This window comes from Penicillium odoratum, assembly GCF_028828045.1.
Source record: "Penicillium odoratum strain IBT 22623 chromosome Unknown utg000005l_segment0_segment0, whole genome shotgun sequence".
NCBI classification, from domain to species: Eukaryota; Fungi; Ascomycota; class Eurotiomycetes; order Eurotiales; family Aspergillaceae; genus Penicillium; species Penicillium odoratum.
In genome coordinates, this window is record NW_026643147.1 from 2590569 (window position 1) to 2607387 (window position 16819).

General features: G+C 49.5%; 6 protein-coding genes across 6 annotated transcripts; 3 read left to right on the top strand and 3 right to left on the bottom strand.

The window, feature by feature from the left end:
• Positions 1-56: 56 nt before the first annotated feature.
• N7520_006503 (carotenoid oxygenase family protein) lies at positions 57-1755 on the bottom strand (the record flags this gene model as incomplete). Its single annotated transcript, XM_057140437.1, has 2 exons — positions 57-1646; positions 1693-1755. 2 exons carry the CDS (start codon positions 1753-1755, stop codon positions 57-59), a joined length of 1653 nt encoding a protein of 550 aa, XP_056994443.1.
• Positions 1756-3470: 1715 nt separating this feature from the next.
• N7520_006504 (putative C6 transcription factor) lies at positions 3471-5825 on the bottom strand (the record flags this gene model as incomplete). The annotated part of the gene is made up of 3 exons (XM_057140438.1): positions 3471-4697; positions 4764-5249; positions 5313-5825. 3 exons carry the CDS (start codon positions 5823-5825, stop codon positions 3471-3473), a joined length of 2226 nt encoding a protein of 741 aa, XP_056994444.1.
• Positions 5826-6912: 1087 nt separating this feature from the next.
• N7520_006505 (RNP domain protein) lies at positions 6913-7926 on the bottom strand (the record flags this gene model as incomplete). Its single annotated transcript, XM_057140439.1, has 1 exon — positions 6913-7926. One exon carries the CDS (start codon positions 7924-7926, stop codon positions 6913-6915), a length of 1014 nt encoding a protein of 337 aa, XP_056994445.1.
• A 1154-nt stretch (positions 7927-9080) lies between these two features.
• Positions 9081-11159, top strand: N7520_006506 (NADP(+)-dependent, decarboxylating phosphogluconate dehydrogenase; the record flags this gene model as incomplete). Its single annotated transcript, XM_057140440.1, has 5 exons — positions 9081-9094; positions 9454-9647; positions 9719-10170; positions 10232-10660; positions 10719-11159. 5 exons carry the CDS (start codon positions 9081-9083, stop codon positions 11157-11159), a joined length of 1530 nt encoding a protein of 509 aa, XP_056994446.1.
• Positions 11160-11781: 622 nt separating this feature from the next.
• N7520_006507 (anticodon-binding domain-containing protein) lies at positions 11782-12696 on the top strand (the record flags this gene model as incomplete). Its single annotated transcript, XM_057140441.1, has 3 exons — positions 11782-11888; positions 12007-12514; positions 12592-12696. 3 exons carry the CDS (start codon positions 11782-11784, stop codon positions 12694-12696), a joined length of 720 nt encoding a protein of 239 aa, XP_056994447.1.
• A 586-nt stretch (positions 12697-13282) lies between these two features.
• On the top strand, positions 13283-16168 carry N7520_006508 (uncharacterized protein; the record flags this gene model as incomplete). Its single annotated transcript, XM_057140442.1, has 1 exon — positions 13283-16168. One exon carries the CDS (start codon positions 13283-13285, stop codon positions 16166-16168), a length of 2886 nt encoding a protein of 961 aa, XP_056994448.1.
• Between the last annotated feature and the right edge of the window lie 651 nt (positions 16169-16819).

The window sequence follows — 16819 nt, forward strand, 5'->3', positions numbered from 1 at the left end:
GAATAGAAGCATTATTAATTAAATGAAATCCATCCAATTTAGGAGAAACAAAGCACTCAATAATCTCCTGTAGGCATGCCATGTGTGGAAACATGCTGGCCGTGGAATCCGAATCCAACCGCTCCTTTCATAGTAGCCCGACCAAGTTCAGTCATGTTCCGAGCATCAAGACAAAGTAGGTAGCTATGGTTTCTGGAACCATCCAAGACCACACTGAGAAGCACGCCGTCATCTTCATCTACCCCGGCGGGGTTTGCGACGAAAATCGGCTCACCGGGTGACTGGCCATGATGCGCCCACAGACTAGTCTCTTGATTTTCACTATCAAACTTGACAATGCCATCTGTCAAAGTTGACTCTCCACGGAAAGATGTGGCATACGTATATCGATGCTTCTTCGTGGCGAACTTGGGGTTCATGGTAGGCAATTCGGGCGAGAAGGCTTTGCCTGAAGACCACTCCATCGTGGCCCTCAGAATCTCCGAGTTAGGCTCTGATGGCAGATTAGGGAGACGGAATTGAGAGAAAGCGGTGCGCATATCATCGCCTCTGTTGTTGGCGAATGCCTTCGCAGTAGGTAGGGACGATTTCATATTTTCGTAAAGGACGAAATCCAAGAAGTTAGAGGAGTCAATCCGAACAAGATCAGCAACTATGTCGATCTTAGTCGGATCTTCCTTGGACTGTTCCTGGAAAGCGTTGACCGTGTGGAAGCAGAAGAACGCGGGGCTCTCGTAGGTTGCAACCAGGCCTCGTCCGTGCTTGCGATCGATCACATACCACGTCGCTGGTTGGGTCGGATCGGTGGGCATGATTGTATCTTTAAAAGATCCCTGGCTAAGCATCTGCACATTTACATGTGAGTTCCAGACACACAGAACGACATAGTCCTCGGTAATGTTAAGAGAGTGTATATACGCAGGCGTGCCTGGGAATGTAGCCAATATGGAAGTCTTGCCAGTTGAAGCCGAGACATGGAACACGCGATAGGTAGAAGTTGGGCCCGGGGTGAGATTAAAATTAAATACATCACCAGTCGCAGGGTCCGAACGGGGATGCGCAGCAGACAATGGGCCGCCCAGGTCTGGGTGAAGATCTGTCTGGGAAGCCAGGCCAATTGGCTCCAGCGATTCTGGATCAAGTTTCTTGAAAACGTTGCGATCGGTTTTCGCATATAGAGTCTGGACACCCTTTGATTTAGACCAGCGCTCCGTCGACTCTTCAGATTGGGCATCGAGACCCGGCATGTTGACAGATAGTGTCACGCCGATATTCACCTCCGATGGGTTGGAGGGAACGTATTCGGTTTGGAATTGGTTGAAGGCTTCTTTGCAGGGGTCGCGTCTGTCGGCAAAGCCTATATGATATCCTTCCTTCCGGACCTTTTCGATCAAGGCATCGGTAGAAAAGCGGGAATTGTACAATACTCGAATTGAAGAATCGGGATCATCTGACGCAATGATTTGGAATCGGTGCGTTTGGCTGAAGCCGTCAAACCAGTGTGATAGTTGGAACAGTTGCCCATCTTCAGTCTCGACTTGGCTCTTCCCTGGGCCTGTGCGGTAAAGAATACCTGCGGCATAGGCAGGAACATTCCCGGTTACCGAAAGCTCGACTGGAGTACGTTCTTCGTACTCAGGGTCAAACTGGGCTGTTAGTATGTTTTCATATTATGATGAACTGAGTGCATACCCCTTTCTCATTTGGCCAGTTGTTCCAGTGCTCGGTGAGAGGTGATTCTGTGACGGAAGGCATGATGAATTAGAGTGGCGTGAAGATAGATGGAAGGAATAGGATATTTTGACGGGGAGAGATGACCTTTTTATAAGTGAAGAAGAAATTTATCTCTCTAATTAGAGAAAACATTGATTTGAAGCCTGCGCATACATGGAAGTATGAATACGAAGATCATGTGGGGGAATCGCGACGGAACTAGTGGATCCGCCAACCTTCTGTCACCATCTTCCCTGCACTGAGCAACTGCAACTCGGGCGCGGATCAATTTCTTAGACTCAGTCGGTTAATAGTGAGGCCGAATTTCTTTGTCTATGAGCCTTCTAAGCAAAGTCTTGACTCTTGACCACCAGGCTATACAGACCCACCACATCCGCTTCTGACGTCGCGCGGTGGGCCGGGATTCACCCGCCATCTCGGCATAAGTTGTTGATTAAACCCCCGGACTTTCTGGAGCAGTCCGGATGGAAGACTCATCGCTACAAGCTCATGTGATCAAGGAGTGGAGATGTGATCAGTGCCCTGCTGCATTTGGGCGACTCAATCATTTGAAGCGACATACGGCGACTCGTATGTTTGGAAGTTTTAAACCCTGGGCTTGTTACTAAATATATACTAGACAATACCGAAAAAGGACATGTTTGCCGATTTTGTGGTGCTGTATTTGGTCGAGGGTAGGTATCTCGTTACTATGAAGCAATACTTTCCATGAAGTAAAGACTAACAGAGGCTTGAAGAGACGTCTTGCGGAGACATTGGAAATCATGCAAGACTCGCATAGAGAGCGGCCAAGGAATCCCCGAGATTCAACGAGGTGGCAAACACAAGCGGGCTTGTGATAGCTGTGCAAGTCTCAGAAAGGCCTGCAATGGAGATACTCCTTGTGCAGAATGCCGAAACCGCGCACGACAGTGTACCTACCAACGGCTTCACGAAGATGACGACAGCCACGTATCGACACAGATGGAACGGGGGAATTCAAATTTGATCTTTGATCACCCAGAGACAATGGAAGATCCTGGTATTCATCCATCCTGGGATTTGGGGCTTCAAACCTACTTTCCAACGGCGGAAACGAGGAAGAGAGTTTATGCCCACAGGAAAAAGTTTGGAATCTAGATGAATGGCCTGAAGTTTCCAGGAATGAGCCAGAAGAGGCAAGACTTCGGGATTCGAATTATATTGAGGGCCTTACGAGGAGACTGATTCTTTGAAAAAGAGAGATAGCAGAGTGGATTTTCACATCTAAGCCTGTTTCAAGTATCCAACAGCCTTTTCAAGAAAATTGGGACATCCTGGCTGGCCTTCCCAATACCTTTAGCATTAACGTTGAACAAGTGTCATGCAGAGGCTTTTCAATTGGCTTTCGACTCCAAGTAACGATGAAAATCCTTAAAAGACATTAACAATGCTTCTTCTATTCTATGGAAGATACGCCGTGTTTCTATGAATTCTGTGGATTCTGTTTATATGAGTACGACACTGGAGTGTCAGCAGGAAGATGGTTGTCCTACCGATCTCGAGGAAGGGTAGACTTTGTAGATCAGAACTTGACTGTATGTACTTCCAAAGTTGTTTGTTTCAATTCTACTCTATGGATAAGATGATTCAACTTATAAGATGTACTTAAAACGTGATTTTTTTATTATAAGTGAACCTCAGGAGGCTGGAATGGAGATATCGTTGATTAAAGTGGAGATATTCGCGTACAGTTGTGAGAGACATTAATCTCATAATCATCGTGGCAGGAAGATAGAGTCTGCACTATCATACACATCTCCAATGAAGTTCGTATAATTGGCCCAAGCAACATCGCAATCTTGGGCCCCGCTGGCACTTAAATCCATGGCATCCCAGACATTGGGCCATAATTCAAGGCCAGACTCAAGTCCCATGTTTGTCGGCATTACAATGGGCAGATTAACTTGCACGCTAGGAGGTATAGTTCCCATACCCTCTAACGAGAAGTCTGTCAGAGGATGAGGATTCAACTGCTGAGCAGGATTCACAGAACTTCCTTCGCTCAGAGACACCTGATCGATAGCATCATTTGAGCTCTGGCTACCTAGCAGCTCTTGTTTTCGATTGAATGCTTGTTTCATGAGTTTTTCGAGTGGTCGCCATAGCATTCCGTGCTGTGAGTCTGCAATAATAGAGCTCGTTCGGTGATACACTTGCCATACCACGGGCCAGTACTTTGACATGGTTTCTGCTTCTTTGCAGACACAGAGTTCGGCAAGAGCTACCGCAAGCCCATGCCATGGAACCCACATTGAGCCGAACCATGACCACTGCGTCATGGCTGGGTTACAGTAGACTTCTGATGCCATTTGAAGATTCTCAGCGGCCAGTTTGAGAAGAATATCTCCTTGGACGGAGGGGGGAGTAAAGTTTGTGCTTCGTTGAAGCGGGCGGAGACAGCCAAGTTGTAGCCAGCCATTGATTGAATTCGCCGTGCATTTTGCGTATAGATGAAAGGGGTTGATATCTGGTCGGCATCCACTCAGAAGGGTAGAAGCTGTATTCTGGAAGTCTAATAGAATTTGTTGGCGCACACTCATCGACTTTACTGATGCTTCCATGAAATCGGCAAAGGCGATAGATCGACAGACAGACTGGGCTGCTGCGACGACCAATGGGAGCGTGAAGTCGGTGAAGGTCCCTTCCGGTGGTTCCTGGACAGGACCCTCCATGTCAAACCAAATATCTTCGTCGTTTATGTTTGATGGAAGAATCGAGTCTACCCATGCGGCTTGCATCATTGGTTCAGATGCTCTGTCTAACGAGGCTGCGACATCAAGCATCCCAATTCCCAGCCAACAACGTCGACGCAGTTCTTGCTCGAATGGACTGACTCGGAAGGGCGGGTCGGCCATATGAAGACACTGTGCTTGAGCTACGCGAAGAGCCATGGCTGACATGGTCCAAACACGCCGGCTTTGGTCTTGGCAACGAGCCGCTAGCTATATACCGTCAGCTTCGTCTCCATTTACTTGATCTTTGGGATGGTATGCCAATGAAGAACTCACCAGTGAGATTACAAAGGCTTGCAAAACAGTTAAATCATTTGTAGTCACAAAATCTGCCTTGACCAGCGCAGCTTCTGTCTCTTTTTGGAGCTTGGCAAATGCATTTTTCTGGTCTAGGCCCAATAGTAGCTGACATTGGGAATCATCAATCGTACAGACGGCGGCAGAAAAAACGGCAAATGCCAACGTAATCGGGGCCTGGTGATCATGATCATAATCAAGATAAGGCTGGTCGTCATGAAGAAATGCTCGTAATGAAGGTCGGTGTAGAACCTTGAATAGAGGGTCCACATTGCGAAGGTAAATACCACAGAGAGTGCGGCGTGTCTGAGGTGAGATGTTGATCCCTTTCAGGGATTGGGGCGAAGTAGCGACGCTCTCAGAGCCCTCAGAGCCGACAAAAGAAGAGCCAAAACCAGTTGGACTCTTGAGTTCAAGTTGATCATTTTCAACACGGCTATCAAGCACCGTCCGCAGCTCTTGCGTCTGTTTATCAATCAAATTAGAGTTCATTCAAGCGAAGGCGGCGAAGAGGGGAGAAAGTCGCACCTGGTGCATAATATCCTCCCAAAACGAGCTACCTAGATAAGTGACCGCTGGACGAGGCCGATGTGTCAGGTTTGCCGATGATGGCAGTTGTGTGTCGCCCAGCTGGGCATTCTGCTCTTGCCAGGTCTCAGCATCAACCACCTCCTGCATATCAGGTTTATATTCTGGAGCAGGATCATTGGAAGAATGCGTCTCGACCTGAGGTTGAAATGGAGAATTACGCTCTGCAGCAACTCGCCGCAGAAGTTGTTCAAGCTTTGCGACCCGTTCAGCGAGTTCCCTGTCCGAGCCGCCAGCTCGCTCGGGAGCCTTGCGCGTACGACCCCGCGGTAGACGGGCTCGCTCTACAGGAACACATTGAAAACCGAGTCGCTGACAACTAGTGCATGGACTCAGTTTATCGCATTTCACTTTTCGCTGACGGCATGCTTCACAGCTCAGGCGGACCCTCGGCGCAGAAGACCGAGATTGGGCTGTTTTTTCAAGATTAGCCGCAGGTTCGCGGCTTTCCATGACGCATCCACACCAACTTTGGGACGAGGTGGGAAAAGTCCGTGCAGCATGAAAATTAGTTTAGATAATTTTTTGTATTCGATGCAGCAATGTCGTGCAAATATGTGGAGATTCTAGGGTTCCTGTGAACCTCAAGGTTGAACAAGTGAAGGAGGTGGTGGAGGTTGACGCTCATTGGCGTAATCGGTTCCACAGTCAGGGTCTTTAAGCTCACATATCACCAAACCAGATTAAGTGTGAGCAATTTTTATCTTTTATATTTTCACATAAAGTAGTAATATTAATATATGTAGTATATAGAAATTGGAAATCCTTAATAATTGTTCGCAAAAATTCGCACGATCATAGTGACTAACCATCTACTAGTTAAACGTATTTCACAAGCGGGTCGCGCACATAGGCGGGTCGCGCACCCCCAAACGCTATAGTAAATGCGATATTTACTACCCTAATATCTTAACAGTCATATTCTTAACAGTATTACCGATAGACATTGAGAAGAATTTCTAGACGCGTATATCAATTTCAAAAAAAAAAAAAAAAAATTCCAATACTTATATTATCACGCTACGAAAAATTACGCCCCTCTACTGGGAAATTATATATAGTATAGTCATTAGATCAATTAAATGATCCAAACTCCCTAAAGTACCTAAGTATCACATAATAATTGAAGTAAGCTTCAAGGAAAAGTTTCTACAGTCTATATATGATTGTTGAGATAATAAGTTGTAATTGATCGCATTTACCATTGTGTTTGGGGGTGCGCGACCCGCTTATGAATTACATTAGTTAAAGCTCAGTGGGAGAGAAACACCCGTTGTTGCACCCTTAATTAATTGCCTAATTATTTTTCTTATCAATGCAGTCTCGATTACTAGTAGGTAGTCAACAAGCATAGATTGACGGTGGTTTCGTCAATGCATTCCCCCCCATTTCACCAATCCATTGATGCTTTGTGCTATCGATATCTGAAGGTGTACGAGGTCTTCGTAGGATTAAAGTTAATGATTAATGTGGCTCTTTGGCATGGATTTTGTGGTATTGAAATTGGATAACGTACATATAGATTCTGAACCCACCATATCTAGCCAAGAATCTTCAATCCTCCCTTGGTCTTTCCAGATTTCTTCACTCCGTCATGCTTCACCTTGGCTCCCGAATTCCCGCCTCGGGCACCGCCTCCACCCTTCTTGTGGCTCTTAACATTCGAGACCGGCTTAACTTCGGTAACAGCTCTTCGCAAGAGAACTGGATGGGAGCCAATGTACTTGCCCTGCATCTCACGTGCAGCCAAGAAATAATCATCGCCATCACTGAAGCTGACGAACCCGTAACCTTTACTCTTCTGGGTGCGCTTCTCCCGAATCACACGCGCCTTTTGCACGGACGTGTATCGCGCAAAAGCCTTCAACAAAGATTCATCAGTGACTTCGCCAGCCAAATTGCCCACGAACAGACGGAAATGAGCCGGGTCCCACTCCAGTAGTGTCGGGTCGGTCCACTCTTGTCCACCACCGGAGCGAGGAACTGTCTTTTGAGGTTCAGGTTGAGGTAGTGGGGTGCCAGCGCCGGCCGCTCCAGTATTTGGGGTTCCGGTACCTCTGCTGGGAGCGGTAGACTGGGCACCGTATGTGTGAGCGGCGGAGTCATCCTGCTTAGCATAAGCAGTTTGCCACTGGGCGATCTGGGCCTCGGTCTCTGCATCTACGCCATCGCGACCTGGGCGTCCACCACCATATGCCTGGCCAGGAGTCGAACCGAATGGATTCTGGATGTGGGGGACGGTTGGGCCATATGTGCTTTCATTGTAGGGGGCGCCGTAGTAGGAGGAGGGATCGCTCTGGTAGGTTTGAGGTTGTGGTTGTTGGTAATAAGTAGGGTAGTTGGACGCATACCCAGCGGACGAGACAGGTGGGGCTGAGATCGTCGGGCTGGCGCGGTATGGTTGACTAGAGGCTACGGAACGCGGTTGGAAAGCCGTAATAGCTGGGCGTGGGTTCCCATAGCCCGGTGGCTGCGCAGCATTGCTGGATGGAGGTGGTCGAGGAGGAAGAGACGAGGGCGCCTTTTTAAGACCTGGAGGAGGTGGAAAGGACATGATGAATGGAGAGTCCGACAGGAGAAACGGTTGAGCTGTTGTAGAGTAGCAGCCACAACGTACCTTCAGGGTAGTCTATTTCCACCAGACGTCACACCTGAGGACTCGAACCCTGTTCGAGTAAAAGGAGGTGGGGTCAATTAGGGACAAAGAAATGGTACTTTGAGAGTAAGAAAGAGATTGGACAAAAGTGATTGTTGGAGTGGTGAAGGGAGTGATTGAAACTTTGATACCAAGAGATAAAGAACGCGATTGCGATCGCAAAAAAGAAATGCACACTTGGTCCCTTTCGACACCTGGATTAGACTAAAAAATAAAGATTGATGGCCTGAGGCTACGATAGTGGGATCTAGAACTAAGTTGCTGTAACTAAGGTCCTTACATAACCGAGATTAGATAATCAAGTATGAGGTCACCCCCACTCTAGACCGGAATAAGACTAGCGTAAAACCAACTTGACCGGATTCGAGTGGGTTTTCACGGTAAGTAAAATGCAGTTTCTCCGTCCATTTATCCTGAACAGTTCACCGATGAATGGGGGATCCCATGGGATTATCAGGTACCGTGTATTATTCCCCTTATGAATGCGTCCAAGGTCATGGAACTTCTTGCCTGTAAGATGCGCTGTAAAGTACATGGTAGTATCTGAAGAATACCCCTCCATCTGCCATAATCTGCCCCGCGGCGGGTTTGATAGTACAGGAAGCACCCCATATGCAGGCCCCCAAATCCAACGTATCCTCGCCGGCAACGGGTGGATAAGTGGACGAATAGTCGGGTCAGATATTACTTCCAACATTCCGCCCTCATAATAATAGGTCCGAGTCAAACAAGAACCCGAGTGGGATGACCGGGCGACTGTGCTCCTGTACCGAATACTTGGCGCGACACCGGCAATAGTAACAGGAAAATAGCTCAACGGCCCCGTATAAGGTACATTTATTACAGTATTCTAAGTATTTTGAGTATTCTTGGTACAAAGAATCCCCGCCGGCGGATACATCCCACCACTATGACGGAAGAGTTGCTCCGTCAGCCGGGTTACTTCTTCTCGCTCCTTCCCCCCCTCCTCATCCATTCTTCCCTTCTTCAACTCTCTTCAGTTGTAGATACCCACTCCCGGCTTTACTTTCTTTCTTCAATTCGCATTCACCATGGCTGACGTTGTGTAAGTTTCTCTTTGCTTGCTCCCCCTCCCCCCCCTTCTTTGCCCCTCAAAAAAGCCCTCTCCAGACTCGGGGTGCCCCAACGGGTCCCCGCCAATTCCTGGTCCGGTCAATTCTGCCGTACACGAGCTATGATTGCAGAGCTTGCAGAGCTCTTAGAGCTCTGAGGGCCATGAAGACCTGCGAGGTTCTTCTTCGGGACCTGCTATGATGTCGCCGATCAAGCTTCATGCATGTTGTTGCGCGCATTGTAGGAACCTCGCGGATCTCCATCCCTCGGGATTGTCGGGCTGTTTCTCCTCTTTTAGATATATCATCTGCTTTTACCTTATTGACAAGAGAATCCCGTCGCTGACTATAGCGCCCGTCTCGCCGGCATCAATGTCGGTGGTCCCGCGCATCTTGATTATAGTCCTACCGCTGATTTCGGCCTCATCGGTCTGGCCGTCATGGGCCAGAACCTGATTCTCAATGCCGCAGACCACGGCTTCACCGTCTGCGCCTACAACCGCACAACCTCCAAGGTCGACCGCTTCCTTGAGAACGAGGCCAAGGGTAAGCTTCTTGACTCGCCTCATAGAGGTAAAGAATTGTCAGCGTGCGCAAGACTGACTGGTGGCTTCTAGGCAAGTCCATCATTGGTGCCCACTCCATCCAGGAGTTCATTGCTCAGCTCAAGCGCCCCCGCCGTATCATGCTCCTCGTCATGGCCGGCAAGCCTGTCGATGCCTTCATCGAGTCCCTCCTGCCCTTCCTCGAGAAGGGTGACATCATCATTGACGGTGGTAACTCCCACTACCCTGACAGCAACCGCCGCACCCGCTACCTTGCCGAGAAGGGCATCAGCTTTGTCGGCAGCGGTGTTTCCGGTGGTGAGGAGGGTGCCCGTTACGGTCCCTCTCTCATGCCCGGTGGTAACGAGGCTGCCTGGCCCCACATCAAGGACATTTTCCAGAGCATCGCCGCCAAGAGCGACGGTGAGTCCTGCTGCGACTGGGTCGGTGACGAGGGTGCCGGTCACTACGTCAAGATGGTCCACAACGGTATTGAGTACGGTGACATGCAGTTGATTTGCGAGGTTGGTCCTTCCTTCTTCCCTCTCACTGCTATAAAAAGGCGACGTACTAACATTTGAAAAGGCCTACGATATCCTGAAGCGTGGTCTCGGTCTTTCCGGCAAGGAAATTGGTGACATCTTCGCCAAGTGGAACACTGGTGTTCTGGACTCCTTCCTTATTGAGATCACTCGCGATATTCTTTACTACAACGACAACGATGGCACTCCTCTCGTTGAGAAGATCCTCGATAAGGCCGGTCAGAAGGGTACCGGCAAGTGGACCGCCATTAACGCTCTTGACCTTGGTATGCCCGTCACCCTGATCGGCGAGGCTGTCTTCTCCCGTTGCCTCAGTGCTCTCAAGGATGAGCGCACTCGTGCCGCCACCATCCTCAGCGGCCCCACCCCCAAGTTCGAGGGTGACAAGGCTGCCTTCGTCGATGACCTCGAGCAGGCTCTGTACGCCTCTAAGATCATCTCTTACGCCCAGGGCTTCATGCTCATCCAGAACGTAAGCTGCATTCTTTTACTTCTACTTGATACGAATTCCGGCTAACTAGTTTACATAGGCCGCTAAGGAGTACGGCTGGAAGCTGAACAAGCCTTCCATCGCCCTCATGTGGCGCGGTGGCTGCATTATTCGCTCCGTCTTCCTCAAGGACATCACCAACGCTTACCGCAACAACCCCGAGCTCGAGAACTTGCTGTTTGATGATTTCTTCACCAAGGCCATCCACAAGGCCCAGAGCGGCTGGCGTAACGTTGTCAGCAAGTCCGCCCTCTGGGGTATCCCTCTGCCTGCCTTCTCCACCGCCCTCAGCTTCTACGACGGCTACCGCACCAAGGACCTGCCCGCCAACCTGCTGCAGGCCCAGCGTGACTACTTCGGTGCCCACACCTTCCGCATCAAGCCCGAATTCGCCAGTGAGACCTTCCCCGAGGGCAAGGACATCCACGTCAACTGGACCGGCCGTGGTGGTGATGTGTCTGCCTCGACTTACATCGCGTAAGGTTGAAGATATAAGGATAAAAAATTGGGTTTTATGTATTTAGATGCCACCATGAATGGAACGTAATGAATTTGTTTCAATGAATATGGTTTAATACCAAAGAAATAATCAGAGAGTGCTGAGTGTTCAAATTCTTCTTGTCGTAGTTCTGAGGTATAACTATTGATGCCTTAGCGCCTGGAAACTGGTCCATTCACGCTAAACCAGATCGGGTATCGAGCAACGTCGACCTTGTCGCCATCTTATCGCGTCTCCCCTCCTTCCTCCACCAATTCCCTGGGGTGTGAGGCTGTTTTCCCTTCCTTCCTTCCCCCTTCTTCTCCCCTTCTGTTACCTTCCACGATCTAGGAATCCGGGGAAATATATTTTCTCCGATATTCGTTAAGACCCTCAAATCAAGGGTTCGGAAAACCCCCACAACCTATACAGGAAACAAAAGGGTCCGGCAGCTCCCAAGCTCCCAACGGCCTGCAGACAGGCATCAATTGAGACTTTTATCTGTTTCAAATGTCCCGAGTTTGACGCAACTCGACATTTCCTTCCTTCAAACGAATCCATTTAAAGAACCACTTGTGCGCAAGTGGACGATTGAATCACACCGCCCGCCCACGTCACACGCTGCATGGCGGAGAATAAGCGCCAGAACTCGAGTGCGAAGGCCTCTGGTCCTGGTATGGCAACCAACATGGTGCCCCACGAAGCTGCTTTGAGCGGTGCGATCGGTGCTCGGTGAGTGATATGAACCATGAGTCCTCGAAATGACTATGCCGCCTGCAATGGCTGGGGCGCATTCAAAAAGCCGATCGCCATCGAGCAAGTGCGCTAATACATTGCCCTTCTTCCATAGCGTCCGCATTACTACTGCTGCACCAACCACTTCCACCTTCGAGGGAACCCTCTTCACCGTGTGCCCTATCACTAACCTCGTCGCTGTCAACACATCCCCCGTCACCACCTCCACAGACTCCAAGCAGGCACAGAGCGGCGATTACCACGTTATTCCTGTTTCTCGCATCCAGTCATTTCAGCTCATCTCCCTCCCATCCAATACCTCGGACTCGCCTTCCTTTACCGATGCACAGCCCACCATTCAGGCACTTGACACCCGTGCGCTGAAGGCGCGCGAGATCAAGGCCGTCAGCGAGATTCTGGACCGGGAAGCGCGACGCGGAAAGGGTGTTACCCGTGAAGCGCAGGATATTTTTGATGCGTTTAGTCGAACCATGCCCGCCCGGTGGGATGGACCGAATATCATCGTTGCTGATGCCGTTACCATTGCGGCGCCGTACCGGGTTGATGAGTGTCGCCCACTTGTCGAGGGCGACACGGCTGCTCTTGCCCACGTACGCAAAGTGGTGAGTGACTTTTGACTTCTTTTTATTGCCCCTCTCATTCGTCCGAGTTTACTGATCCGTGAATATTGTTTGTCTAGCTCGAGATGGAACGCAAGAAAATCGAGCTCCGCAATGCTAGCGCCACTATTGGCTCAACTAGTACTTTCTCCCGGAATTCAGGCGACCAGCGCAAAGGCGGATAGATCAGCTTTTTATCTCATTTATATTGAAGCAACCCATTCGGAATGATCGGTTGCTCTCGTGAAATGTCAGCGTCTCGGAAATATGGTGAAATGTGTTTAATCTCAATTCCCATTGAGCTTGTTCAAGTAACATGGCCAGGGTATGGCATGTTATTCCAAGTTTGATGTATCCTTCATGGAAAATACCCCTTTTAAGTGATGAAATGAGTTTGGGTCAATGACGAGCCCAATAGCTGCAAATGAATAGATCCAAATTGGATCGTTCCAGCATTTATATTCCACTTCGACGGCTTCTTGTAGACCTAGACTATAGATCGAATGGACTTTTCACCTGATACAGTAAGAAAGAGGGTATAGTTGTAGGAAGTCTGGTAAACTCAAGTGGGGAAAGTTGCTGCCTCAGGCAGAACTGGTGACTCAAGCCCGATCATCAAGGTCATTCATCCTTCATTTCACTCTATATTTCACGCAAGAATGCCCTCTGTTACTGCATCTGCCTTGGTACTGTGTCAAATCTATTCAGTCTTCCTAATACCTCTATTACCGAGGTGAATTGTAAATCTGTTTCACCGTGACTACGACGGCTATGGCATCCATCTTCACTTATGATCCTGACCCACCCCGAGTTTCGTCCCCATGGTCGAACTCAGGATCATCGACACCCCAGGTCAATGTATCTGCAAGAGGGCTAGCCATTCGAACGCGGTCTAGCTCAGCATTGCAATCTGCGGTTGCTGATTTTCTGTCCGACTATGGCATCACCAAGTTGGAGCCGGAACCTCAAGAGGGCCCCACCGAGTACAAGCTGCACCTGCTACTCCGTCCACGGCGGCCTTACCTTTCTATGTCCACCGGCCATGTCGTTGCAGGTTCATACAACCATTCTCGTACTAATCTAGTCGCGGCTTCAACTTCTGCATCTCCATCTCAGGATGTCGTGACAACCCCAAAGCCCATGCAAGCCAAGTCGTCTCAAAGCCGGCAACAACGGTTACAGGGGTTGACGACACAGCTGCTATGGCGGTTGCAGCAGTCTTCGCCATTTCATTCCTCTACGACGGCGAACTTGATAGTTCCCGTGTTTCCAGATGCGACTCCACAGTTAGGTGTACCTCCCAAGCCAGCTCGCCTGCTTCCCGGCCTAGAAGAAAGCCAGGGTGCACTCTACGAGATTGGTGTTGCCGACGACGGTACCTTTGTAGGCTTAACACAGGATGAGCTCGATGAAAGTGTGACCAATCTACAGGCCATGGCGGCGACTCTCGGTTGTAAAGTTGAAATTCTGCGCCGAGTCATCGTCGGGAAATGCGAATGGATGGAGGACTTACCATCGGACGAACTTGATCCAACCAAAGGCCACACAGAAAGGCTTTGGGTCGCAGAAGTCTTAGTTACTCCAGACCTGGATTTCTACGCAATTAGTCGGCCAGGCCGGAATGGCGATAACGTTTCCAATCCAGATCCTGGAGCGTACTCTGTCTCGGAAGAAGATTACTCTCACACCGAGCAAATTCGAATATCTATTACCGGCCCCAGTACTGCAGGGAAATCGTCATTACTGGGAGCTTTGACTTCGTCTCAACTAGATAATGGGAGAGGCAAGAGTCGACTCAGCCTTCTCAAACACCGACACGAGATATCCTCTGGTATTACTAGCTCCGTCGCCCAGGAGCTGATTGGGTATGCAGACGATACGCCCACAAGTGTGGTCAATTACGCCTCTGGAAATGTCGCTGGGTGGGATGATATCCATGCTACTTCGCGTGGCGGTCGCCTGGCTTTTGTATCCGATCTTCCAGGTTCAATTCGATATGTGAAGTCTACATTACGGGGTCTTGTCAGCTGGGCTCCTCATTATGTTATGCTTTGTATTCCAGCCAACTGCGGTGATGAGACGACAGAGACTGAAAGTCGTAATGAGCATGCTGCTGAGATTGATCTCAGTCTGGCCTACTTGGACCTGTGTCTGAAATTGGATGTTCCATTCTTAGTTGTCATCACGAAGTTAGACATTGCTTCTCGAAGCCGGTTACGAGAGAATCTTGCTAAAGTCTTGTCTGCCCTAAAAACAGCAAACCGCAAGCCCGCGATGCTCCCTGCATCGCCAACGGGGGATAGGATACCTGATCTCCAACAGATCAGCGCATTAGACAGCAAGTCTGCACAAGACCTTATTTCAGCAGCCGATGGGAACTGGGCTCTTACCGTACCGATAATTCTTTCTAGTGCGGTCGATGGATCAGGTATAGGCAAGCTGCATGCTTGCCTTCGATATCTGCCTATCCCATTGGTGCCACGCCAAAGAGCACTGCATCTACACAAACAGCCAGTGCCTCGACAATTCACCACGAATGTTTTCGACGTGGATGAGGTCTTCGCTATTCCACCTTCCAAAGTATACTCGATAGACGAGAAGACGAATGAAGAAAGCCGTGGAATGGTTTTATGTGGCCTAGTTCGTCACGGCAGCATCTCCATTGGTGACGAAATGACCATCGGCCCTCTTCTTGTCGACACTTCAGCAGACAGCAATGATAATGCGCCCTTGAACATGCTCTCTCGCAGCAGCGGACCAGGTCTCTCAAGCGACTTCCCTGCCTCTTTCCCGCAGAGCTTCTTACCCGGAAAAGATGCCTCGACAACACAAGCAAAGTGGCAGCGCGTACGCGTCGTCAGCGTTCGTAACCTTCGTCTCTCTGTTCGCCGTCTCATGAGGGACCAAGTAGGCACCATTGGTATCGAGCTCCTCGTGTCTCCAGATGAAGACCGACTTCCTCGCCTCAGCCGCATCCGCAAGGGCATGGTTCTGACAAACCTTCACCAAAACTCGCCAGTTTCGACCTCTTCTACCTTTTCCAGCACTACAACTCAACTCCCATCGACATTACCCCTACCATTTCACACAGGCTTCATGGCCACATTCCCCGCATCCGAATTCTCGGCTCTTAACTCACCTCCCCTACTTCTAGGCGGTAACTCCATCGTTTACATAGCCAATATCCGCACAACTGTCCGTGTCATCTGCATGGAGCTTGCAGGGACAAATGAGGAGCCTACCTCCGAGCCATCATCACCCGATGAACCAGAATTCTTCAGCTTCGATGGGGATCCCCAGCCCCCTAGTCATGGAGACAAAGGCGGTAGCAACAACAGCGCCCCTGACTTTCCTGTCCGGCGTCGTCCATCCCCTACGGACATCAGCAAAGTCGTCTCCGGCACTTCAAATGCCTTTCCAGGAGAGAGGACAGAGGCATTCAAAGAAGATGTGCAGATTACATTCTCCCTTGTCACGTCTGTCGAGTGGATTGAGCTTGGCTCACAAGTCCTTGTTATGCCGGGGGCGTCGATAGGGGCGTCTTCCAGTGTGGCAGTGTCTACTACCAATGCTGGAACCATGATGGTATCCGGACTCGAAGGATTTGTGGGGACGGTCTGTGAAGTGGTTCCGGGGAGAAGCGTGGGGAATGAATGACGGATCGGTGTGTTCTTCTCTTGTGTTTTCCTCGCCGATTTGAAATTTTATTTAGGCGGCATTTATTTCTTCGGTATTGATATTCCAATCTTCTGTCTGAGGATACTTCTTTATATATTTGCAAGGGTTTCAACCTATCTCTAGAATTCTAGAAAAGATGGTTGAAATTTTGCGATTATTGTCATTTTAGGAGGCAAAAGCATACCATATTTACCCTGTCTTTTACCCTGTCTATATCTTATACTTTTTCTCCTACCCTATCAGTTGAAGGGTCCATTCGACGCATAGTTAGATAACATCGAGTGCTATCAGCGATATCTATTTTATGCCATTGCTACATACAGCCCGTCCGCATAACAGGTAGTATTCCTCATATCTCATCCAAAAGGGTATGCGTCGACCCTCCAGCTCGGGGCTGGGTCTTCTGGTATTCTATCTGCGCGAATGTCACCAGAAGAACCCAAATCCGCTGGTCAATTTTCAGCCCAGATCGACTGAAACATTGTCTTCTGGATAATGTACACCGCACAGTCGAACAGCTTATCCATTTTTAGGGAAGGGGGATTGGATCTCAGCTTCCAGACTTGGCTGGTCTGGCCAGGCTGGAAGTAGGTAATCAGTGCGAAGTAATAGCGCCAAGGGTAACGAAAA